The following is a 27,026-nucleotide window of genomic DNA, read 5'->3' as shown; positions in this document are numbered from 1 at the left end:
CCAAAGGAAGGTCCTAGATTTACAGCACACGGTCCTGCCTGGCCATTGCGGAGGCTGAACGATCTGGAAGCATTTAATACCTCTCACCCGTGTTTGGTTACAGCCCCACACCTCCAACCCACTCAAAAGTTGGCTTTCCCAGGCAGCCCAAGGATGGTTGCTCTGTCTTCTGAGCTGCCAGATTTAAATGGCAACATAGCACAGTTACAGCATACCTAAACTTACTTTTGATGCTGGCAACATAGGATTTTCACACATTAATAACAACACGTTGTGATAAGACATTTGAATAAATACATAAACACCTAAATAGCTACAAAAATATGAAGATATATCCTCACTTGAATTTGTTACCAGAATTATTTTATTATGTACGAATTTTCACTTCAGAGCTTTGTTTTACTAACAAAATAATTCAAGCTAACCTGGAACAATCACATCCAAGCTAAGCTCCTATTACTAGCAGCGGGAGTCTTGCAATTGTTAATAACAAGCAGTGAATCCTGAACAAGAAAGACTGCAATATTGGTGGAGGTGTTTTTTCTTTGTCCTCCAGTTTTCCAGTAGGATTACCCTTAAACCTCTTCAGGCAGTAATTGTAGAAGAATGCAATACACTTTCAAGAACCATGCTTCTCATCTCTGGACATTGTGATACAAGCCACCAATGTATAGCCACGTGGCCACAGGAATCAAAGGAGATGAACATCTTCTGCAATCTCTTCTTGACCAAAAAAAAAATCAAAGAATGCTCTAACAAAATGTCTATTTAGTTCAACAGGGCTGATTTCACAGTAGATAAAATACAGCTTATGTCTCAGAAGAACGTTATCCAAGTCAGCTTTCAGCCTACAGAGCTAACTTTGGCACTGCCTTTTGAGTAGAGATAAGGAACAGAAGCAAACCATACAGGTGAGAGCCACACATAAAATTTAAACAGACCAAAGCAGGAAAATGAATAAAACTGGAATCCTTGCAAATAAAACTATTTCTCAGAAGCATCCCTTCATTCCCACTCTCAGATGAGGTAAAGGGATACTAGGCTAGTGTGGCTTTAGAGTTTTTCTCTTTTCCCATTCACATAAAAACACCCTGTGGCCTGGCAGCGCAATCAGACTGAACTAAAACACTGATCTTCCTTCTTGCAACACAGATTACTCGGAGCATGAACTGAAACGGCATTCGCAGCTTTAGCCTGGAGTCCGGTCCCTTACCACAAGAAAACTCCTGTAACTGGCAGTCTCTGTTGCAAAGGAGGGCTCTGAAAGTCTAAGCCACTACAGAAACACAGAATAAACAGGTCTGAGCACACTCCCTGAAACCGCGACACCAAACTACGTGTTTCTGCACAGAACCTGAGCTGATGTTACACAAAGCTTGGGCATTTAGGTGACAACCCACCCTTGCAAATCTGATACCAGCTGATTAGCTTTACACTTAATCTCCCCAACCCAGGTCTGCCCAGAGCCCTTCTACCCCACAACACACTCCAGAGACCACAATGACATTAACGGCTGTGCTGCCAAAGAGTTCAATACAGAAGGCTCAGTGCTAACACCAGTGAAGCAAAAAGCAGCACGGCCTCCTCCAGGCCCACACATCGACTGTAGCACATTGCTGCACATATTCCTAAAATCTAGAAGATGGCAGCAACCAAGTTAGGGATGCCTTCCACAACATGTGGGGAAGGTAAGTCTTGCAAATGCTTCCAAGTAAACGCATGAACACCGCAAGCAGACACAGAGGATGATGGATACAGCTACTGCAGCACTGTCACTAGGATGATGTTCCTCAACAAGAGCAGCAGCAGCAGCAAGGACAATGTTACACTCCATTGCACACATGTGAGCTTCCACTCTTACTAATAGCACAGCAACAACTGGATATTTGCTGGCCTGACCAAGAGTTATTGGTCAAATGAGGCATACAAATAATTCCCATCTAACATTGGTGCTGGGTTGCCTGGTGGATTTGAAGCTTCCATCCCAGTTTTGGCCATGCTGGCTGCCAGATGCTGATTGTGAGCCCAGAAGAGACCTTCCTATGGCACAGGCCCTCGTTCATCCAGGAGCACAAACAGCTGAGCAGCTCTTGTTGCCTTCAGACATTTTGCTGCCCCCGAGCACTCAGAGGACCTCAGTCTCCCATTTATAGGAACCTCTCACTACCATGAAGTTCACTAAGCATTTAATTACCTCTGAAGTGCTTCTCTCATTAACTAAACAAACTAAACATGCCAAGGGAAAGAACAGTACTGGCAGCACAGGATTTTGTAGCGATGACTCACACTGAAGAGCATGATACCCCCATGCTAACTGCTGAGGCAGTTACATTTCAAGCCCTTCAGATGCATAAGTAAACCAAGTACACCTCTTTAATCCGCAGTGCTTAATTGCAGTGTGGAGGCTCAAGCCTTTGTGAATTGAAAGCGTATAAAATGCAGATATAATGACACAGGATGTGTACCAAGGGTGAAAGTTCCTTCCACATTCCGATTAAATTGAGGGGGAAAAAAATGTCTTTTCTGAGTAAACAAAGCTTACAGCAGAACATGATCTTTCCTTTTTTTTTTTTTTCTTCCAGATGAGACAAAGCTACTAATACAAAAAAAAAAAAAATACCAAGCAGATACATGAAAACCCTGGTGCAGCTGAAAGTTTGCGTTCAAGCATCAACAAGCGCAGAGGTGAACCTCCCTGCGGTTGGGCCAGACCTCCCTGCATCTCGGTCAGTGTCATGAGCACTTCCTAAACACAAAGCGCAGCATCCCCAGAACATGAAATAGCTGTCACTTCTCCCGCTGTTGCGGAAGAGACTCAGGCAGGCTGGTGTTCATCAGCCTGAAGACAAGACTGACACAGCAACTCAACAGCCTACAGGGCAGGCTGCAGCAGCAGCGATAAGTACAATCTGCCGGAAAACAAAACAGCTCGTCACATCCATCACAACCTGTTAATTATAGCTCGGAGGAGAGAGGGACCTGCATACAACAGTGGGTGGGCAACCCAGCCCACTGCATTCAGAAGGGTGTGCAGGAGGATGAAGAAAAGTCAAGTTCTACAGGAAATAAATATTTGTAACGAAGCGTCGCTGCTCAGATGTGCTGCACAGCATCTCCCTTCAAACCACTGAAGCTAACTCAGGCCAGGAACAATGGAAAGTTGCTTTCCCGGCACAGGAGGGGAAACTCGTGTCCTTGGGGTAGGATTAGGCAAACATCACCAAAACAACAGAGCGTGCTAACCTCTAGTTTATGCTATTAAAGTGTCAATGGTAATTATAAAAAGCCTTGCAGTTACAGGTAATTCTCCCAGAAACGTAATTTTTAGGGTACTAATTGAAAAGCTGACAGCTAAAACGAAGAATAGTGTCAGCAGAGCATGCGAACAGATGAGCAGTGGCATATGGGCCGGGGGGGAACACGGGGTCAGGGCCACGGCAGGGCTGCAGCCATACAGACTGACTTCAGACCGTGCCCTCCTACTTAGGGTTATTATTAGTGAAGGGGCTTAGGAACTCTCTGAACTATAAAGGCCGACTAATGACACTTGCAGCTGCAGAGGAAGCCACCCCAGACTGGAAGAGAGTTTTGGGTAACATCATGAGCCACATGAACGCAAATCATTCAAAAGCAATCCTAGGCAAACCCTTAGTTTCTTAGGATTCTGCCTGAAGAAATTAGTGCTAGTCTCACAGCCAAATAACAGCGTCCCCTGAAGAAAAATATTTTTATTTATCTGCCTTATCTCCTTTTTGATTGAAGGAATGCAAAATTTACTGGCATAAAAGTCTTCTGATTTGGTTCTGCACAACTATGTATTTTTAAATACTGTTTTTAGATTTTAAGCATCATCCACTGGAGACATTTTAGCATGGCGACCTAAAAACCTGATGTCAGTCAAATGCTGTTTTACTCCTATTAAGCATCTACAAATAAAAATAAACTCACTCTAGCCTAGTCCAGTGATACCTGGGGTAGAAAGCAACAAGGATGAGTAGTCATTTATCTGGGGGAAGACACAGAATAGGAAATGAGCTTGCCTCCAGAGTTGTCACTGTACTTCAGTTTTGAAAAGGAAAAAGCAGCAGCAAGCTAGAGCTAGGGGCAGGGAGAGCCTCCAGGAGGGACACACATGCCCCCAGGAGCTACGTGTTGAACGACAAGCTCCAACTTTGGTATGGGCTGCTCAGCAAGGGTCTAAACTTTCCTCTGGTACTCTGGGGAGATGAATGCAAGCTATTTAAAACCCCGGCACATCAAGCTGGTACGTCACGTTAATACATTGCTGTTGTATTATGTTACAAGGCTGCTTGATAGCCAACCTTTAGGTTCGTCTCCAGCTCTTTGGTGAAGCAACGCAGGCAGAGGGCCACAGTGCTCAGTTTTTGAGAATGACAGGTTTTAGTTAATGCTTCTGCCAAACCTGAATGTGCAGAGGTATCCCAAGGAAGGGGAAAACACAGCAGATGCTTGGAAGGGGTCTCAGATTGAATGCAGATAAATTTTAGAGCAGACAAATGAAATTCAGTTGCAAACTGTTTATTTATGGTGCTCTACATTCCTTCATACCTCAGATTTTCCTATAAATGTTTTAACATTTAGTAAAACATGTTAGCTCTCTCCCAATTTACACAGTCTCTTCCAATTTACAGCTTGGGTCTTCACAGCTTCCCAGCAGAAGCCCCATTTTAAAGCAGAAATGCAGAATGCATGCAGGTATCTAGCACAAAACGAAGGGCTCCCTCACTCCAAGGGCACAGGGAAACGCAGGAGGACAGCAGGCGGAGGGCAGGGAGTGCCAACACGGCTCTCAGCAAGTGTGCCCATCACATGCAGTGCACGAAGCCAGGCCGGGCAGGGCAACAGGACACGACCGGGGCAAGGGACAGGCTGACCCACGGCAGTGGCACTGCCAAGAGCGCTACCTGAGTCAGGGGTGACATGGAAAAGTGAAATACCAAGACCGAGGCATTTCAAACCACTGCTGCTTCACGTGGTAAATAAACTGTGTGATTTCATATTAAAAACAAACAAACAAAAAAAAAACACTAAGCAAAAACAAATTATATGAAACAAAGCAGCATCCTGCACAATGCTGCCAGTGAAGTGTGGTGTGCTAGTTCCCTTTAAGGGCTGGTATTTTATTCAGGTGTTGCAATGATCTTGCCAGCAGGAGGAAAAAAGGTATAATTATTATTTTTTTTAAATAAAAATAATAGAGTAGAACAATCAAAATGAGAAAAGAAGGGGGACCTTTTCTCGCTAAGTGGCATTTAATTTGGCAATGAAACTCATCACTCCTCCTTTGAGACCCCAGCGAGAGACTGTGAGGAGGGTGCTTAAAAAATACAAAGAAAGTTTAACAACTGTCAAATACGCTGGTTTTCAGAGTATATTCAATTACAATTCAATCACCATTTATGACATTGTTGCCAGGTAGGAGAAGGGTCAAGCCATAGGAAACCACTGCATGAATGGAGCTGTCCTGCAGGATGTGGCAGCCACACTCCCCCCATTCCCAGGGGGTTGCCAGTGCATGTATTTTTTTTTTTTTTTTTCCCTATAAACAAGCTTCTGGTCTTGGACCAAGGGCTGCAGTGGGTGCTTTCCGAGACAGAATGTGCCCCAGACTGAGCTGCTCACCTCAAAAAAGAAAAAAAGTCTATATTTTGGTAACAGTAGTTTGCTGAAAAATTCTTTAAGAGAAACCCTGTCGATATTTGTTACCATCTTTGTTACTGGTAGGTGTCAATATAAAGCTGTGCTAAGGAAACCACCGCTGATTTCTCCTTTAGCAGATCCTTACATGACAGCTTTCCAGCCTCTGCTGGCGGCAGGTCAGCTTGTGCTTTGAACAAAAAAGCTAGTGTTGCAACATCTCTCCTCATCCTTCTGCAGCACTGAAATAAAACATGCAGAGGCACACGCATACATATTTTTTCATGTCTGTATTAAAACCTAGTAAACAAAAACCTACCTATGTCAACATGGGTCTCTTTAATCCTTGCAATAACTTACATATTGACTTCTGATGAATTTCAACAAGATATTTTTGACAAAAAGAAAATAGTGTCCTAAATAAAGTTTCAAAAATCCATTTATAAATCCAGCTTTGAAAATATTTTAAGTAAATTTTTCAGTGAACTGCCTATTGGTGTTATCCTTGTCCTCCCTCAAGGGTGTGGCTGTTCACATTTTGGTCCTTTTTTTTTTTTCCCTGTATCCTGGCTCAGCTAATCAAAGATTTTCCCCCCCCAGGTGAAATATTTGAGGTCTGAGGAGACCTCCAAGCCTTAAAAAAATTGGAGGAAAACAGACAAGATGAGGAACAAATTACAGTTTCAGTAGTAAAATGGAAGGGCAAGGCATGCTTACAAGGCTAAAAACACCTTTTTTCAAGCTTTGTTTTAAAGAAAAAGATAACCTTTTTCTTGCTTGGAAAGCTAGAGTTTAGCAAAAAAGGCATCTTTAGTAGAGAAACAGTTACTGACTGAAATCCCAAAAATTTGGAGTTCTGGGCTTAACACTGCATGTTTTTAATAAATAAACTGTTAAAGTGGGTTAGCCAAGGAAAACTTTTAGAGAGGACTCTCCATCTGCTGTCAGAAAACAAGGTTTGCATGCTTTTCCTCCAGGCACCTTCATCACCACAGCATCCATCTCTGTGCCAAAGGTGAGACCTCGGAGCTACTTTCAATGCTTCTCACTGCTCCATCCCCCCAAAAACCCCTCTGCTCTACAGCAAGGCTGTGTACCAGCACTGGGAAAGCTTTAACTGCTGAAGAATTTGTGTGCACAGTTAGTATTTAAGTGCCCAAGTGGAGAAGAAAAAGAGAAGGTAAAGCTGTATCATCGTAAAACTATCGTAAGGTGATTACTTACTGGAGGAGAGCTTGCCAGATCACATGTATAGATCCCAATACCTGGGCTTCTGAGGGCTCAAAAATTCAGCATCTGCTTAGACTCTAAAGCACTACGGCAGAGTTGGCTAAAATCAGGTATTTGCCCATAAACAACACAAAATACTTCATGTAGCCTGAAGAAATATAAAATACTCACTCATCTGCCAAATCAACTCTATGCCATATTCTTCATTTGTCTGCAGGTTTCTGAAGCCAAAACACATTAGTAGAGGTGAATAACATTCTCTTGAAAACAAGAGTTATATTCACCTCTTTTAAAAATATTCGTTTGCTATCACCAAAATACATTTTAACATGTGGAAAATTTGGGATAGTCTAAACCTTTTTTTTCAAGGCAGTCATCAATGAAATCACAGAAGGGTGACAGTTTTAAAAGGAGAGGAAAACCCTTTGTAGGCTGGCTGCATCTTGACTAGGAAATCTCCAGAAGTTCTAACAAATTTGCTTGCAAAGACATACGGGAAACATCACCAGCAGCATTGCAATAAATACAGAAAGTAAAGCAGAAAGTAAAGTTTCACTTTAGATTTTTATTTCGGATGATGGATAAGTTCCATTGCGCAAGTTTTCTACAGTACCATCCCATGTAGCTGCTTGGTACTGTCCTGCAAAACACCCCAAGCACCTTGGGGAGATGCAGCACCTTGGTGAGGCTCTGTGAGGCAGCAGGGATGGAAAGCATGAGCTCCACACACAGAGACAATGTACAGGAAATGCTATAGTAAATTACTGTCTGGGTGAGCCAAAGGAGGAAAGTTCAGTGGGTATTAACATTTTTCCATCTGATGAGAAACAGACTACAAAAGGTATGAGAAATAGATTTGTCACTTTACAGCTTTCCACACGTATCCAGCTGCCAGAAGTGTTCAACTGCACGACTCAAAAAGGAGGCATCATGCCAGCTGTCATATTCCTGTATACCGAAAGCGAACCACATGAAGAAAGGAAAAGATATTAAGGTTAGAGTTGCACTCGAGGGGAATGTATTAATTCCAATTTTCCACAATGAGTTAGTTAAAAAAAAGTCTAAGATAGTTTAAACTGTACAATATTGAACCTGTTCTTACACTGAAATTCAATTTGAATAAACGTGTTAGATGAGCCAGTCAAAAATGTGTCTGAGCAGTAACTGTGGTGTGCTACTTGTTACACTGCTGTTAATTACCTCATTTTAAACAGTCACATATAGAGAAATAAAGTGCAGACTCTAGACATTATTCATTCCTCTCTGCAGAAAGTGAAATTGCTAGTTCACCTATATTAGTCCCATACAGTTTACAACGTCTGGGCCCAGCCACCGAAGCTAAACTTAGATATTCATGTAATATCATGCAGACTTTTCCGTACCTTCTTCCAGCATCTTTGTTCTATTGCCTTTTAAAGAATTACAAACTTATAACCAAGCAAGGTATTTCTCAGACATCTTAAAAAGAAGTTCTGGTTGCTATTATCTGCACATCTACTTCTCCCCACATTTGCTCAGCATCTTGCCTGCCACACTATTCCTAATTCCAGGGATTTCCCACGTATGACACATACTTGTGAAAACAACAGCAAACAAAACAAACAAAAACTTTCTGGACCAACACCTTCTCTAGCTGAAGATTTGTCCCTCCCAGTCAGGAAAAAAAAAATAAAAAATAAAAAAATAAAACACGTGAAGCATGCCCAGAAATTCCTGATGGACTGAGGGCTTCTTCTACCTTTGCACCTGGGATTCATCCACGCACCACCACACTCATGATGAACAAATTATAGAAATAAGTACATATTCATCCTCTATTTTCCATCCCAGTATAGAACCTTGCTGAGCCCATACACTGTGGACAGGACAGAAGAGACCCACCACCCACTGCTTTCCACCTGCATTTCCATCTTGGCTGGTTTACACACACGTATCTGGTGATCAGAGAAAGCAAATTCGCAGCTCAAGTTCTTGTTTGAAAGCACAGAGGAACCCAGTTAAGGATTCCTGGCAAATGGCACTGGAGAAGTTTATGAGGTTGCCCACTCCTCCCCGTGCTGCCAGAGGTGACCCCGCGCGTGACACACCAGCATCTCACCACCTCCAGCCTTCAATGCTCAGGGCTTACAGCTGCGTGCAACGCCTTGGGACAGCTAATAGAAACACGCTTCCCCCAAAGGGCAAATCATTTACGACTTGGCTGAATGAGTTTCAGGACACCCAAGGCTCAGTGCTGGTGGACAAAAACAAATGTTCAGACCCCACGTGATTCCCCCTTCTCCCCCTTTTACTCGCTTTGTATGCACTTCTGCAGACTGGAATCGCTGCTCCCGAGCAGACACTTTGCCCTACTTCTTTTCCTAACAGGGTCAAATTCTACTACACATGCCACAGACTGTTTATTTCTGCATGTCTCTAGCAAGCCAGCTGCTGTGCAATTCACTTTAACATACACTGGACTGCATGTACCACGTCCCGATAAAGCAGCTTTTAGACAGTCAGCAACACTTCATTCACTATGTAATTAATTTAAATACTTAGATTTGATTCTCCATTTTCAGAAATGGAGATTTTACATTCCGCCTGTTTAATTACATACAGTCCAGGTTATAAGAGAACTGCAGTAGTTTCAGGAGTTAGGAGAAAAAAAATAAAAAATATTTGGCACAGCTCTGTGCCCTGAAGTCCTGAAATATTTATAATGCTACTTGACCATAGGAGCTAGCATTGCCACCCTCACGCATTCAGAAACCATGAGTCAGGCCCTAGAAATAAGGAGTGTTTTTTAATCTCATGATTTTGATGCCAAGATACACTCTGAGGTTTCCTTGGTTTTTTAAACTTACTTTTCTTGAACGCTCAATACAACACTGTGGGACTATTCAGATGATTTAAATTGCATCCAGATTTTGATGCAAGCACGTCAGTGCAAAGAACTTGGGGTTTAACAGCCCCCTTTGCTCACCTCCCTCAATGATGGTGAAAAATTCACCATCACTGTGGCATCCAAGAAGGGCACCACTAAGTGGAAGGAACTCTGGGTTTCTCTGCAATTTTGACCTGGAGCAATCTCGTCTCCCTTGAAAGGGCTGCATTTGGAGCATCAAGCATGCGGGGTGACAGCAAGAGACCTCAAAGACAGCTGCGGTGGTCCTCCATGATGTCTACTTTCAGTTACTGCTGAGATGCTCACAACCTTTCCTCCTCCTTACCACGCGGTTTGCATGCACAGCTCTCCGCGTTAGCAAAACAAACTTGGCTCTGCTGCATTACAGCATGGAAAGGAATGGGGACAGCCCAAGTGGTATCTTCTGGGTGATTTCAACCAACACCTCACTTCTAGACTGCATTAGTCGCTCCCTAAAAGAGCAGCTTGTTTCTGTGCTGAAGCGTTTCCTACAGCTGTACCAATAACACAACCCTGCCTGCTTTTCTGGTTAACAGAAACCCAGAGATGGGCACAGTAAAGCCAGGGGAGGCCAGGACATATTATAGCCTATCAAGGATTGGCATGATGAGAGAAAAATTGGAAAAGGATGGATACAATCTTAAAATGTAGAACTTATAAAACTCAAAACAGAGGCAAGAATTTTAAACAGGTAATCCCTAAAAATACCTATAGCATTGGTATGGATGGTCTAAAGCTTTTATCAGTTGTCCTTTAAAGCTTTCTGACAAATATCCTGTGTAGATATTCAGTTTTTAATGTTTTTTTTTCTTAGTATATCTGTATAAATGAACACCTAGCTCCTATTAATCCCATAGTTCCCATCTCATCATATGATTTTATCATCTTTAAATGCTGCTGAATGCTACAAATAACATGGGCTTCTGAGTGGAATTTCTCTTATAAAACAAATTTAGAGCAAAAACACCTGGTAAACTTATTTCAGCAGTAAGACAGGTGCCCCTAGGCTAAGAAAGGTAAAGAGAAAAAAAATCTGAAGGCAATATAGGTTAGGTTCTTGCACAACTTCCTTTCCCTTTACTCTAAAAGAAAAGCAAGTGACAAATTGGAAGACCCAAACCTATTTGGCAGAAAATCAAAAAAAAAAAAAAAAACAGGCCACTAGAAAAGCACGTTTGAATGAGTTTGAGAAGTTAGCAGTTTTAAATGCCAAAGTAAAGTAGTTCTTAACTCCTAATACCCATTGTTATGCATTGCATTTCCCAGAATTGATGCTAATATTACATAAATGTCAGTGCACTTAAATCTAGATTATTTGCATGCCACCCTTCTCAAGTCTACAGATCCCTGAAATGCAGCAGTTACACATTGCACAAAGCTTGTCTTTATCCCCTTTTTCCAGATACTTTACTCCATGAAAGATTACCTCTTGTAAAGGCTCAGCTCTCCCTTTTATTTAGCCCCCCCCAAGTTACCCAGGAGCTTCTAGCAAGGGAACAGGTCCCTGCTGTGGGATAAAGGTGTGTTTGTAATAGGTAGTCTGAAGGACAGGAGAACTCCAAAACCTCATTTGGCATTCTGAGGATTGCAACAGCCCTTTGGGGGCACATGGTCCTTACTGCAGAACTTGACAGAAGCCAGAGAGCAGCAGTGAGGTAATTACTGAGCTATCTGAACAGGCGTAAATTAGGGTATGCAATAAAAAGTGAGGTACAGAGTTCAGCACACAGCAAGCGAGTGACAGAGGTGGTGTTGGGAGTTACCAGAAGCGCTCACAGCACACCATCCTGCCCGTGAGGTCAGCAACCAGTTGACATCGAGGACCACAGCATCCCAAATCATTTGTGTACACCCTTCTGTCTCCGTCACCCTGCCAAGAGTGTGCCTTACATTTGCAAGCAGAGAAAAACAGCACATTAGCCTTCCCTGATGGCAAGTGATTGAAAAGCAAATTGCCAGTGCAGACTGATTTGCCCCAAATCATTACTTTGACTGCTGTAATCAGAGTTTCCTGTGAGCAATTTCCAGTTATTTATTCCCACGCCATCCAGGGCAGAGTTATAAGCTGAGCTGGGCTGTCAACTGCAGCAGCAACAGTTTTCATCAGGTTGCATATATCAAAACAAATCAATGTCATTTGAAGTTTCAATAATCAGCAGTTGCTACATTCTGAAGCGTAGATGTGTCGATAGAAAAAATACCCTCACAGAGAAGCTACTCGACCGACCAGAGAGTATCATATTCCCTCCAACGTGAGAAGGTCAGTGATACTTGTGTCTGCAACAATACAGCAAGTCTCCAAGATTTAAGTGCACATCCCAAGGAAAATATCACTAGGTTTTCACACTGGAAGTGGGTTGCATTTCCAGACATATATACAAAATTTATTCTTTCAGCCAAAAAAGCCATTCATCTATATTTTGTTCGTAAGCTCAGTTATTTTAGTAAATAATTCAGAGGAGGCAGCTTTACAAAATTACCCAAGAAGGACCAGCTCTGAGGTACTGATCTGTCACTTTAAAAAGCAATAATTGCATACAGGAAAGATAAAGGTGCTAGAGCATCTCTACTAGGCTTCCAGAGCAAAAGGTAATATACCATGTACGTGAAAACTCCTCCACCCCTTGCTTTAGCACTATAGTTTCAGTGATGGGGATTGACTGGATTGTTAAAGGTCTGTTTGTAATTAGCTCTCAGGATATCATACAAACATCTCAGCTAGCCAGTTCTTTCACAGCTAATGCACGTCAGCTAATGTAGATTTGAAAGAAAGCAGAAAGTTGGCTGGGAAAGGTCCATTCTCTCCTCCAAGCAACTCAATGTTTCCTCCTGGTGAGAGCAGCCTGAAGAGCCAGCACAGCAGGGCATTGAGCAGCGATGCACACCAGCATCAGCTGAGCCTTCAGCAGAAGTCACCTTGCAGACACAGCCTGCATGCCTAAAATTACACTGGTACTCAAGGACCCAAGCCTTGGTGCCGCAGAAACACTCGGCATTAACAAAATTACACACAATCTGCACAACAACAAAATAATTTCATTTACAAATTGAATATGCTCTCAAAGTAGATTCATATAAATCCCTGCTACAATGACTTTTGCTTACAGCCAGCTGCCAAAATGCAACAGCTGGAAAGTAGAGAATAGACTGCATCCATAGCTGACAAAAGTTGTAATTTAATAAGCATTTGGTGGCAGTTTTCACAGCTTAGTACACCGACAGACATGTCCTAGCAAGCCTGGCTTCAGCACTTCCAGACAGTATTGTCCCAGACACCTGCCTTGAGCCTGCTAGGCTAACCAAGACTCCGCTGCACCAGTCCCACCTACTGTTCCCGCTTAGGGCACTGACGGAGGTGAGCTTGGTCCATGGAGTTGGCTTTGAACCTTCCCATGGAGATATAGGCACAGATTTTCCCTGACAACCCTCTATAGCCAGCGAATACCACCAGCAGAAGGGTGGGAGGCCAGTTCTCGTGTAGGGAAAGTGTTAGGTATTACATGAGCTCATAAGTGAGCTGCCAATGTTTTTTTTCCAGTTTCGTTATGTTCCTCCTCCCTCTTCATATCTGTGTGTAAAGGCAATTTATACAGCATCTGAAAAAAAATTAAAAAGGATAGGAACTCAGGTTGCCAGATAGGATGCAATGTTGACTGCTCCCCAACCACTACTGCTTCCTTTGCAAAGTTGATTGTGTCCCCTGATCACTATCTACATTATGAGCCATTAATCCAGACAAGTCCCTCAGAAAGGACTTGTACGCTGTCCCTTGAGGGTTGAATATCCTCTGCTTGCCAAAATACGTATTTCTGGAGAGGCCTTTTCATTCTGGAAAAATTGCTAGCAAGCCACCTTAAGCACTATGTAGAGAGCACTCTTCTGCGGCATGGAGGCAAAACACTGAGATTTGATGAGGAGCTGCAGATAGCCAAAAGGAAGCAATATTATCTACTCTGCCGAGATGCCTTTGATGTTTAAAGGTTTACAAGCCTTAAATTCCTCCTTTCCTCTAATAAATGTAAGCTGAACCCAACTGCCACGATCTCTCTGGCTTACAGAGCTTCTCCATTGGTCTTTAAAAAAAATGCATTAAGTAAAAATATAGAACACTGCAGAAGGAATTGTTTAGATACATCAACAAATTGGTAGAAACAAACCTTCCCAGCAGTTACAGTAGCCTACTTCTTCATGTCTTTTACAGTGCCAAGCTAAGCCTAGAACTGCCTCCCCTCCTTCCCCCTCAAAATAAACAAACAAACCACAAAACATTTTGGCCTCCACATGAAAGAAAAGCTAGCTGCATTGGACTCTGAACTATGCCTGAGTTGTCGTGCATAAGATGTACATTAGAAAGAAAAAGCATTTGCAGGCGTACTACAGATTTCACCTGTAGATTAAGCCATTATGCCATGCTGTCTGGAAGAGGGATTACCCAACACAGCAAAGCTGCTTTTTCTTCGTAAAGGTTCAGAACAAAGGTGTTTCACAGATGGAACTTCCAGTGAGGCGAGATAATCGTTTTTAATCACCAAAAATATATCTGTATTTATGTCTGCATTCTTCATGCTAAGTTAGTTTTTTTTTTTTTTGTTTACGGAATTCTTTTTTAAAAATCTCGAATGCTATTGCTACCAATACAACACCACACTTAATATAGGCATTTTGATCATTTGCTCTGCAAATTCAATACGTTTTAGGTGTAAGGGTATCTGCATCTGATCCCATTAGTTCATAAACACAGAAGCTTGACAGGGAATTTTACCCTCCTGAAACTGATACACTCACCATTAACCTAGGTTTTGCACCTCAGTCAATATTCATAAGCCTCCAAGAGAACCATGAAACAATTAACACAAAATAAATTTCTGGTGTCTTCCTATTGTAAGTACTGGACATCGCTCAACCACTTGCTAGAGAAAGAACCAGACGCCATGTTTAATACAGAGCAGGGTAAGCCAAACTTCTTTCACATCCAGTTAACACGCAAATCATTTGACCTTTCCAACAGGACTACTAAAGACCTGACAAGATCAGCTTTTTAGCCTATGGAACTTCACACAAGGCATTACATTTTACTTCAGAACTCCGTCACACACAGAGCTGACAGCAATTGCTAGAGCTCCATTCTAATACATTCAGCTATGAGATACTATTTTAGTCTTGCTTTTACTTTTGCTGAACTGTTTAAGCAGGTGTTTCTAGGGCAATAATCTAACTCTGAATAAGTTATAATAATATTCTATATTTTTAAAAAACAATATGGTTTATTCAACCAAGAAATTTCTTGCCTGCTTTAAAACAAAACCCAATCTCTTAAGGACCGTATAGCACCTTTTTATTTTGAGTGGAAGCTCAACACTTGATGCATCATGAAGTTTGGCAGGGAATAAAAGTATGCAGAACAGTCATCCAGGTGTCACAGAATCATTAATTTCACTCTTTTCTTGATTACAAAACACTGTCATTCTCCCTATGAAATTAAAATAAAGGATCAACAGCAGAAATCTACATACTTCACGTCTACTGGCCATACTTTACACCAAAACTACTGAATGTATTCCACTGGTGCAGCACTTATTCAACTGTTTTGAGGGTATACATTATGGTCTTCAGTTTATAACATGCTATTCTCTGTACACGAGAGACTATATGGTGGGACTGCACTGGTGCCCGTAAGTGACAGAAGACAAAACGCCACTGCAGGGTGGACCCGATCCCATTAACTGACAACATCGAAAGGTGAGTGACTGATGGAGCACAGAAATGGAAAAAGAAGGTGGGAATATCCCTTGTGCAGTGTTAAGCAAGCCATTTAAATCAGACTTAAAAGAGGAGCGGCCAGCATGTGGAGGGAGGTGATTGTCCTGCCCTGCTCTGCCCTTGTGAGGCCTCACTTGGAGTGCTGCATCCAGGCCTGGGGCCCGCAGCACAAGAAGGATGTAGGCCTGTTAGAGCGAGTCCAGAGGAGGGCCACAAAGATGATCAAGGGTCTGGAGTACCTCTCCATCCCTTACAATAAGGGACCCTAAACAGATATTTTAGTTGTATTTTCCCTCTTTTTATCAGCCTGAAGGCCTATGTCATTCACAAACTTGGGTAACGCTAACCTCAGGAATGGTTTCTTTATCCCAGTACCTCTGTGTTTGTAACAGAGGCCTATACTTCCATTCCTCATATTAATTCAAACAAATTTCAGCCCCATTTTTCCCCTCCCTTCTGGACCACTGGCAGGAGGAATATTGACCTCCCTGTATTTCCACTGCTTCAGGCACAGGAGAGACCGTTTTCTCTCGCACTTTCCCTTACATTGATAACATATGAAATCTATTCTTAAAAAGTCAAAACAAACGCAAAAAGCCAACAATGTTATCTCCTGGCTCCATACCAAAAACCAAACAAACAAATCTTTCACCACCATGTCTCTTCTCACAATGCCTTCTGATAGCCATCGGCCAATGAATAATGAGAAAAACAGTTACACTAAAAATAGCAGCTCCAAGCGGTGGGGAAGAAGACAGAAGTTGTCAGGCCTCCAGGGTCAGATATTCACAAGAAAACAAGTCTTATTTATTTATTTATTTTCAGTTACTATTCAATAAGTGGTTCTACCTTTTGGGGCTCTGGAAAGCCTGCCTATTTTGCATCTGCTCTGACTTTCTAATCAGAGTTTAATTTTTTACCGCATCTGTCTTTGAGAAGCAGACACTGCAAAAAAAATCTGTAGTTTTCCCATCATAAAATATTTAGTTACAGTATGAGGAATACAAGCTAAACTGTCACTTACAAGGGAAAAAATTTACCAGCATCCTTTAATATAAAAAGAAAATGTTGACATGTCAGATATCCCTTAGCCACAAACATGTATTGGAGTGTATGTGAAGAACCAACAACAGCCAGCTTCAATTTTCAGGAGAATGACATCAGCAAAGGAACTATTTTGAATAAATTTACTTCCTATTAGATCTGAGGAGGTTTTCTGGCAAATAAGACCATGAACAGATGACATGCAGACACTTTCCTTCTGCCTCTTCTCCCCCACAGCCTCCCTTCTGCTTTGACCCCCCTTTCAGGGATGCTCTGTCTTGTTTTAAACTGCATAGCAAGAGAAGGAAAACAAATGGTCTGGGAAAACACAGCCCTTTTTCCAGTTTTCAAAACAAGCAGGTTAAATAGCAGCGGAAAAGGAGGCAACTGGTAAATTATGGCTGTAGAAAATGATCTCTCTTCCCACCTTTAAGTTAAACTGAGGAGCTCTCTGAAGGAAGATGCTGCTTGCAGGCAGCTCTGCAAACCCTGAAACACTACTCTGTGCACCTAGGACCTTCAGAAAAGTCACTCATTTTAAACCATTTGTGTAGCGGGGAGCTTTATTATTGTCCATATTCCACTTCGTTCCCAAAGAAAAACAAAACAAAACCACACAACTCTGCTCCTTTTGGGACTCAGTGCAGAGAGGATGAAAACTGGCCCTGGTAGCTCATTTGTCATTCTCAGTATTTTTTCAGTAAACCACATCTCATGAACAGAATTAAACAGAAAAGAATAACACTTCTTGCTTTATTGGTCGGCTAGTCCCATCCATTCTATAATTTCCTGTAAAACACAGAATTTTTTGCCCTAGGAGCAGGACCAGTGGTAACTGCTGTGACCTCTGCAGGTCCCCCCCCAGCTGGTGCCAGGAAGCACTCCTGCTGAGAAACACAGCCCACACGTAGGTGAATCCAAAGCTCATTTCTAAGGACAGAAGAAACTGAACAGGATAATTCTCTGGAACTTCACTTAAAAAAAAAAAAAAAAGTCAACTGAAGACTAAATACAACTTTTACACAGAGCATAAAAAGAAGAAAAAGCCCTGAAGTTAACCTTCATCTTTCTGGCAGCTCAAAGGGTGCCTGTATAAGTAGATATTTTCAGTTCCTACCAAGTTCTTGGTTTTAGCAGTTCCTACTCTAGTATCATACTTAAAAATTTTGCTAAACACTTCAGAATATTGACACTTTTCTTTAAAGTCCCAATTCTTGAAATCACATTATTATTTCCATTTTCAAAAGGATCGTTATAATCCAGCTTTCATTGTTGCTAAGAAAAAACTTTAAACCATAAAAGAAAAAAAGAGAGACGAGACAGAGACCTGAAACAAGATAAAGTTTGTAACATCAATCTTCTTAATCTCCTCTGGGAAATGTCAAACTCAATTTCTGAAACACTTCTAATCTGTCATATGGCAGTATTTTCTTTTGAAATATTTCCTCAGCTGCAATAAAATTACCCCAAGAGAAATTAAAAAAAAAAAGTCTTACTACCCATTGCTTTATGCCCACTAATAAAAATGCCCTAGCAAAGTCCAAAAACTTCAGATAAAAGCATTGTCTGCCTGGGTATTTACCTTCTAGATAGCTATGATGGCTTCTTCCATTTAAAAAGAAGCCCTTTGTACTCCACTCCTACTCCGTGAGCTTCTCTACAATTCATAAAAATTATCTTTAATGATCTAATACCCTTTGTGAATTTTAAGAGAATCAAACTGACCATTTTTTACCCGCGTCTCTTACCCTACCTCCCAGCTTGACATACTTTCCAGGGAGGGCACAACACCCTTACTCTGCAGCTCTCATTTCACTGGACGTGTATAAGAAAACGTGTATTTTAAAAGGCGTATTGTGTAAAAGTAAGTCTACCAGAAAACCAGAGCAATGCAAGTTACGGTAATGGAAAACATCTGAAGTTGTATTTTGTGGAAACCATCACCACTCAGTAGCGTCTCACACCAGTGCAGCAATGCCAGCAGCTGCCAGTTAGGGCTTAGTTAGTAGCTCGCTGTAGTTTCCAGGATGGAGCATAAAGTTACCGACACAATTATCACTGGCCAGGCCAGCAGTTGTTCTAGTGTTTCTCTCCTATTTCACATGCCTGCTTGAAAGACCATTTCCCAAGTCCCCCACTGTAATAATTTACTTTATACAGACACAAAACTTGATTTTACTAGGAATGACACATATGGCTTAATAAAAAAATCATGCAAGTCAAAAGGAAGGAGGCCCAGCCAAACTCTAATCAATCAAAGCTCACATGCTGTGGGTCCATTCAAAACATCATTTTACTTTATTCTCATTAATGTTATTATCAAAGATGTAAATGTCTTTGAACAGCTCGCTTCCAAACATGAGAAAGACCAAAGACCAAATTTCTACATAAACAAAAAGTGTGTAAATGTCATATACGTGCTTGATCGATGCAGACAACTTGCTGGTACCTGGGCGGGAAGGATGGAAAAATGGGAGTGAAAAGAAGACATCAATGATCACCTTCATGAAGAGTTACACCATGCTCACGTGGGACATATACTGAGCAGCTGACATGCTGCACGTTCATTCCCTGCTTTATCCCAAGGTGGGCTGCTTTTCTACCCACTCCCTGGGTGTGCTGCATGCTGACAAATTCATTATCATGAGTCTTTCGTCAGCCATGACCTTGCAACAATGCACAGAAAAACATACTTGGAACACGAAAAAAATGAAAAACTGCATAATCAAGAAGCTATTTCTATGAGAGTTTCAGAAGCAGCAAAATGACCAGCGAAGAAGGAAGAAGATAAAGGGCGGGGAAGGCGATGAAAGTACGCTGAAGAAAGTTGCAGGTAGAAAAACAGAGCTGTCAGTCAGGTAAAACATTTCAAGACCACCATATTTCACCAAATTCTTATAAAATGAGAGAGGCAAATCAAGAAACATCTGAAGGAAGGTGGCTAAAGCTACCACCAAGACTGAACAAAAAAAGTAACTCAAGTACACACAATTGTCAGATACATTTGCTTTAGTTAGGAGGGCGTATACCACACAGACTACGTTACTGTAATTTCACTTCAGTATTTCCTTGTTTCTTGGTGGTAAATACTGCCATAAAACTGAGATAAACAACGTTTACAGACTTCACCACAAGACTTGAAATGTTTGTAGCATATCAAAATAGGGACTCAAGCATACGTTTAGAACAAATACCTAAATACTAATACCTCTCAGGTCATCTCAACATAATGACTAAACAGTCAATACCAAGCACAATTCAATTCATTCTGCAGAAGACAGAAATTTTGGCAATTGTAATCCTACATTCATGCTTACTGAGTTTATTCTTGTTATGTTAATTAACCATTTAGAACTAACCAACTGTCTCCAAAGTAAACATAAAATTAATGCAAAGTCTAAAAGAAATGAGTATGTCCAACTGGACATATCACAAGCATCACTAAGATTTATCCAAGACCACAGATCTGCATAGATATCAGCAACAGCAGATCCCTCATTACTGGTAATCATGACTAAAAAATAAAATAACCCCATTTCAAATATTTTGGTCTGGATCAACTTTTTTGGTCCAGCTGGTATTTAGCAGAACATCCTCCAACTTGGGAATAAACAAATTTTGCATGGAAAAAGTTGAGAAATAAGGAGGGTCTATGATGTAAGTCTCATGGCGGAGCTAACACCCAAGTGTTGGGACACTTCCTCCAGTCCCAGAAACCTACCAGAGACTGGTAACTGAAGCTTGAGATGGAGGTGCTGAATAATTAGCTGCCTTTTTAGTATTCTGTGTTGATTCAGAAGTGATCAATTAATTCATACAAAGGTAAGTTGCATGATGGTATGTGTCATTTCACGACTGCATATATTACACAGTGATGGACAGATATTAAGCTTTTTCTACCATAGAATTAATTATTTCCTACAATAACTACTTTACATCCACTAGAACATTGTTAACTTCAGAGTACTCTTTAACAATAATTTGTTCTTATTTGCTCTAGGCTTCCATCTTTCAGTTTTGCATTACAACATGGGTCTTAAAGAAACAATTGTTCTCCTTGTTCCCTCAATTAATATAAAATGCCACAGGAACAACTGAGGATAGCAAGTCAGTAATGTAAGCTTGCATACGTCAGCTGCAGTATTTTCTGCTTTCTTCACCAGGGGTTAACTAGCCACAGTTTGCAATCTCTCATTATGTGAGTACCACTACAGAACCTGGAAGCCCCCCAGTACAGCTGCATGTGGTGACTTGAGCCACTTCAACAGTTTATTGTTAATAAAAGATGGAGATCTACCACCTCAACCTGCCTTTCATTCCTGGTGGAAGGGTAAAGAACAAATTGTTTTATTCTCATAGCAGCTTCCTCCCCACTGAGGACTCTTTTTGCAAGAGCCATACCCCTGCTCCACACCCTGACCACAATCCCACCCCAACCTCTCCCAGCACACCTTCCTGCCTTTGGATTTCTGACCCATGTAATGGCACTCAATAGGGCTCAACAAGTCCCTTCCCAAGGAGCCACCCAGCTGAAGTCCAGCCTTATAAGAGTATATGTAACCACAGATATTGCATGCATTGATTTCTTCCACTACCTATAAGGATATTCCCAACATTGCGTACATTATATACCATGAGATGTGTGCAGCTGTATTTGTAGCAATTCTGAGGCAATAAAGCCATGCTATTGCTTATGACGTTGCAATGAGTCTATAACGTGTTAAAGTGTTATTGCTACCCCTGCATTAATGTTAGCCTATTATACCGTAACACTAACTGACGCTAAAAATTTGAACTGGAGAACACAAAACAGACTGACTTTACCACACAGAGGCAACAACAAATACTCCCATTGAAATGACATTCCATGCACTGCCTAATAGCTTACTGAAAACTTTCTCCAGGAAACATATGAGATCTTAATTTGTTCAAATTATTAGTAATAAGAGATGAGCTTTTCAGATAAACGGCATTAGAAAACAGTGCATTTTCTGTGCTTTGTAAACTGTACTTTATTTGAACTTAATTTCAAGGAGCTGAAACTAAACTAAAGCAGGAAATTAGCCCTCAGCAAAGCAGCCAGAATCGTCCTCAGCATCCAGAGCACAAACTGAAGGGGAGGGGAAGAGGTCCTCCTTGCCAAAGAACATAATTCTGCTGTCTCATTACTGTTTTGCTAAAATAATTTAATTAGCAGTCTTCAGATGCAGGAAGGCATTTATGCTTCATCAGGAAAAGAAAGGGTGTGGGGGGGTGAATGGTACAGGCTGTTCCAGCATACCAGGAACACAGCACTGAATTCTTCCAGCTATCGGGCCAAAGCCGGATTGGCTTACCAGAACTAAGTACTTTTTTGATCCAAAGGTTTAAAAACTAAAAAGGCACCAGGCAGTCCAATATCTGCACAATCTTAACTCCAAATAAAAAGAGATGGCTCAGCCGTGGAGCAGAGCTGAGGTACACCATGTGAATGAAATATTGTGCTTCCCTTCCCCATGTACTGTCAGAGCCCTAAAGCCACCCTGGTCTCCACCTTTCCTTATGCTCTGCTCATGCGGGCATGGACGCTTGTCAGTAGGGAATTCCATAACTTGGGCTTTTATACATAGCTATTTAGGCTGATTCCTTCACACTGCTCCCTACAGTCAGCACACAGCACATTCAATTAATGTGATAAAATACTCATCTAGGCTAATTAATAAATATTTTCTCAGAGTCAAACCGTATTTTAATTTCACCAGCATAATCCACAGGTAACTAAGATTAGCCATGTCTAAATGAACTGGCAGGCTTTGAATCGCTAGTTGAGATTAGCTAAAAATATTGCCATGATGCATAAACCCAAATAGAAACCTGGTCCCTCTCCCAGGGCAGTATCAATTCTGCAGTCCCAACAGGTGTAAAAAATAATTCATCTTTGTCACTAAACTGCATGAATATGCAGGAGGGGGAGGCGAGCTGCTGACAGAGAAGTTGTCATTTATACATAAACACTTCCACAGCACAAATCACAATTTAAAGGTGCTAGGGTCAAGAGCCACGAGGAGCCAGTTTTGTTCACCCACAAATTTCCAATGCTCCTATCAATTTTATGATGCAAATTCTGTTCCTATATGACGCACATAAAGTGTTTCAGTTGTCTGAGGAAGGTTTTGAAACTCAGCCCACGTAGAAAGAAAATTCTTCACTGAAAACAGTTTTAAAAGTAGGAAACCAGTTAGACAGCACCTGGGTACAAAGATCACATTTGTTTTGACTTAGTTCCTTAAATCCTTTGAATATCAGTTAAGAGCACGTACTCTATAAACGTTCCTGTGAATATCAGTTAAGAGCACATACTCTATAAAAAAATATCATGAGAAAGTGGGATGTTCACCCAGGCGCACGCTGATGAGCCGCTATTCATAAGTCCTGTCACTTAAGTGCCTTTTTATTGCAAATAGTGGGATTTGCGAGAACAGACACCAGAAGATTCTCTAACTGTTAAGGGCTGAATAAACAATGGAAGCATGAGCATTTTTTCTCTGCTGCCTCCCATGTGAACTGCACAGGCTCAGCCCCACGCAGAAAACAGCCCGTTTCCTGCCAGCCTCCCATTGCTGTTCTCTGAGGGTGCGCAGGGAAGGGAATTCAATGGTGCTTTCTGTTTGTTTCATTGCACAAATTAGAACGCGGATAAAACAACCATCTCTGATGAAAACGTAGTTTCCTTGGAGCCTTCAAACTATGCAGAAGTTGTATTTTACCAGCTTTGTTCCCCCCCGGCAAACAGCCCTCTGTGCCATGGGGCAAGCTGAGCCCAGCACCCGTAATTCATGGCTCTGCAGTCCGAATGCTGCAGGCAGACCACAGCACAACAGACACGTGCATGCAAGCAGAGAGGTAAATGCACTCACCCGAGAGATGGACAGGGGCATGTTGAAATCCTTGCCACCTTGGAGCCTGAAACCCCAAGGAGCCGGGCCGACAAGAGACACGGTGTAGTTGCTCATGATGTTCAGTGTTCAAGGATCCAAGCCAAAGAATCGATGCCTGTGGAAGAGGATTATGCTTTTAATTTAAAGAAGATAAAAATAAAAGGCACTGTCTACCATTTTAACATCCTTATTTCCATACAATGAGAAGAGCCAAAAATCCACACCAGGTCTGTTGTTACTTATGCTTTTATTCCTCACACTCTGTTGTCCTCAATAGCTTAGGAAGAAACATATGGAGCTGTTAACATGGGCTTAAGACTTCAGACCTCTGCTGCTGAAGTATTTGGATCTCAAGAGAGGCACATAGACATTTGTCAAGTACTTCTTACTAACAGAATATTGGGGGGGGGGGGGGGGGGGCAAACCTCAATATTGGGAGGAGCATGAATTGATAATATCCCTTAAATCCAAGTACAGAAGAAAATCCCAGCACCAACACATTCATTTCTAACAAAATAAGTACCACATGCTGAAATGTCATCAGCTCAGAACTTGCTTCTAAACACATTATGGTCTGACAGCTTTAAAATGATGTCAAAATGTCACAACTTTGAGGTTAATCAGAAGAAAAAAAAAAAACCCTGACTTTGTTTTTATAGCGTAACTTTATATTGGTATAACAATGCTACAGATGAAACACATTAACAAGTCTCAGATTTAGCAAAGTTAACATACTCACAGCTGCATCTTAATGTTGGGGAAGAAAAAAATAAAAGAAAAACAAAGCAAAGCCCAAGTACCTTCCTCCCCTCCGCACAAATGTGGGCAACAAATTACCTTTAAAAGGCAACCTCTGCACTTAATTGCCGCTCAGAGTCAGAGATAAGGGCTTCAGTTTCACCTCAGATAAGTAACATTACAATGACATCTTAGGTAGTGGATCCCATCTATTTTTGTATGGTTGAAGCGAGGCAAAGTACACACCAGCGTGCGCGGGTGTAAGCCTACACCGTGGCACAGCCGGATTCCAGACTTGTGCATTGACATTTAAGGTGGCACCCCAGTCAAACTGGAGAAAGCAGGCTGCAAACCCACCAAGCCGCGTGTGACCTCTTCATACACAGGTGGGAGATTTTATTTTTTTTATTTTTGAGGCAAGAGATTTTGAAAAGGCAGCCCGGCCTCGTGGGCTGCCCGAGGTGCCACTGCAGCCATGTAGGTGCATGGAAGGACATTTAAAGTCACTCCCCAAGAGGCGTCGGTAGCACATGCTTCTGGGTTCACCTCACAGAACCACAGAGACCTGCTGCTCTAAATCATTATTTCTAAATCTGACAGCAGAGCTTGCAGCCACGCTCATGCTGACAGCCGTTCAAATAAGCCAAGCACAGCTGCTGGCCTGAGGTGGGTCAAGGAGATAGCTCTGAGGAAGCAGAAGCTGAGCTACCTGGGCAGCTCTGGCCCCATGCGCTGTCTCAGCCCACCCCGAAACGCCTCAGCAGGCACTGGCGTACGGAGAGGGGAGCACACACCCTGACCCTTCCTGCAGCTGGAGAGGAGGAAGGAAAGAGAAAGCCTCCGCCGAGTGTGAGCTGGGTCTCTCCCTCAGCACTGAAGCAAGAACTACAACTCCTCTAACTCCTCCTGAAAAGAGGATTTTAGTTAGTCACAGGCTTCTTTCCGTAGGAAAGTAGGAATGCCTTTCGTTCCCCTGAATGAGGTCCACCCCAGTGACAGGTCACCACGAACCACAGCCACATCTAGCGAGCGGCACACACAGGCAGAAGGCTTTACCTATCCGCCCAAACTCGGGGAAAAAAACTGCACAAGCCTTCGGAGTATAACAGCTAGTTACAGTAACAGCGTTAGCAAAAGACTAAGTTACATTAGGAAAGGATACAGGTTTTTTTCCTCTCTGTTCAAAGCGAATAGAGTTGGGAAGGAAGAGACTGCCGGCTGAAATGCTGGGCACGGCTCTCAGCATCCCTCACCTTTACTTTCTCACCCCCTCGATGCTGCCGTGCCCCCACCTCCAGCCTTACGAACTGAGCAGGAAGGAGCGGCAGAGGGGGGAGACCCCCCAAATTTAATGCCACGCACTTCTCACAGCGCACCAGGGCAGCACCTACGAGAAAGCGCTGCAACCCACCAACCCCGCCTTGCACAACCGACCAGCCAAGGGCGAAATTGTGCAACTTGCGCTTGTTTTATCAAACTCCCGCTGGCTCGGGCCCTGGCAGCGGGGGAACTTCAAAACGCGGAGCCGCGGGGGCAGCCGGCACGGACCCCAAGCCCCCAGCCCTGCTGCCTAAGCCCCGTCTGCCTCTCCGAGGCGGTCCCCGGCAGCTCCTGAGCCCTGTGCCGAGCCGTGCCAAGCCGAGCCGAGCCAGGCAGCCCGCCCCTGGGGCAGGCGACCCAGCAGCACCCCGCATCCGCATAGACACGGGGCGCCCCCCCAGCCCCGCTCGGGACCACGGTAACGTTACAGCCCAGGGTGAAATCAAGCTACAAGAAGTCCCGAAGAGTTTCAAACCCACCGCCCAACCTGCCGGCTCTCCGCTCCTCCTCCTCCTCTTCCTCGCCCCTTCGCCTCTTGCTCACCACCCGGTGCAGGGCGCGGAGCGGCGAGGACACCCGCGGCGTCTGCCGGGCGGCGGCTCCGTCCCCCCGCTCTTGTTTGCACTTCCGTCTGCTGCTGCTCCTCCCCCGGCACGGCTCGGCACGGCTCGGCACGGCTCGGCTCGGTTTGGCTCAGCGCGGCTTGGCTCGGCTGGGCTCAGCACGGCAGGGACGGGGGCAGGGGCGGGGCGCGCCCGGAGCGGGGCGCGGAGCTGGAAATCCTCAAATGCACCGCTCCCGGGCGGCCCTGGAGTTCATTATTATTGTTAATTATAAATAATAACTATTTTTGAATAGGGAAATGCGCTTTTTCTTTTTTTTTTCCTTATTTTTTTTTCGTTTTGCTTTGCGCACAACTAACTAAAGGCACACCTGTGAAATGCAAGGGCCAACGAAGGGGTGTTGGGTCTCTGCACATTGCCGTCCCCAAAAGTGTCCCCCCCCCCCAGAACACAACAGGCACAGTACATGTAGGCTGCCACAGCTGTCTTACAGGGAAATTTCTACAAAAAGGGCAAACCTTTGCTTTATTTACAACAGAGTAACATAACAGGGATATAAGCGCCTCCCAAAGTACATCAAAGCTGAGAACAGCAGTGAGGCAGGAGAAGTGCTTAACCAAAAGACAATGCTGGCACGAGAACACATGGGTATAAAGTGACCACAAATAAATTCAATTTAGCAATCAGTAAGGAGGAAAGGGAGGTTTCTGGAGGAGTGGGTGCGAGGAATCAAACTGGTTTTAAGGTGAAGCTTGATCAGATTATGAAAAGAGTTATACCATGGGCTTGCCTGCCAGCAGAATAGTTATTTATCACAAAGACTTTCAGACTGACAACCCACAGCCTCGTTTGGTCAGAGGCAGGCCAGGCAGCATGCTGTAGTGCTTT

General features: G+C 42.9%; 1 protein-coding gene across 16 annotated transcripts in view; it reads right to left on the bottom strand.

The window, feature by feature from the left end:
• The window catches only part of PDLIM5 (PDZ and LIM domain 5), a 131,749-nt gene extending 105,470 nt beyond the window's left edge, over positions 1–26,279 (bottom strand). For 9 of the 16 annotated variants that reach the window (XM_048049428.2, XM_048049435.2, XM_048049436.2 and 6 more), the window contains exons 1-2: positions 26,055–26,279; positions 23,497–23,632 (exon numbers count right to left, since the gene is read on the bottom strand). In XM_048049428.2, coding sequence (XP_047905385.1) covers positions 23,497–23,592 — 96 coding nt within the window. In that variant the 5' untranslated portion in view covers positions 23,593–23,632; positions 26,055–26,279. The other 7 variants (XM_048049431.2, XM_048049429.2, XM_048049432.2 and 4 more) reach the window with 7 other exon arrangements.
• Between the last annotated feature and the right edge of the window lie 747 nt (positions 26,280–27,026).

The sequence above is a fragment of the Anser cygnoides genome, chromosome 4 (assembly GCF_040182565.1).
Source record: "Anser cygnoides isolate HZ-2024a breed goose chromosome 4, Taihu_goose_T2T_genome, whole genome shotgun sequence".
Lineage (NCBI taxonomy): Eukaryota > Metazoa > Chordata > Aves > Anseriformes > Anatidae > Anser > Anser cygnoides.
This window is presented reverse-complemented; position numbering and strand designations above follow the sequence as displayed.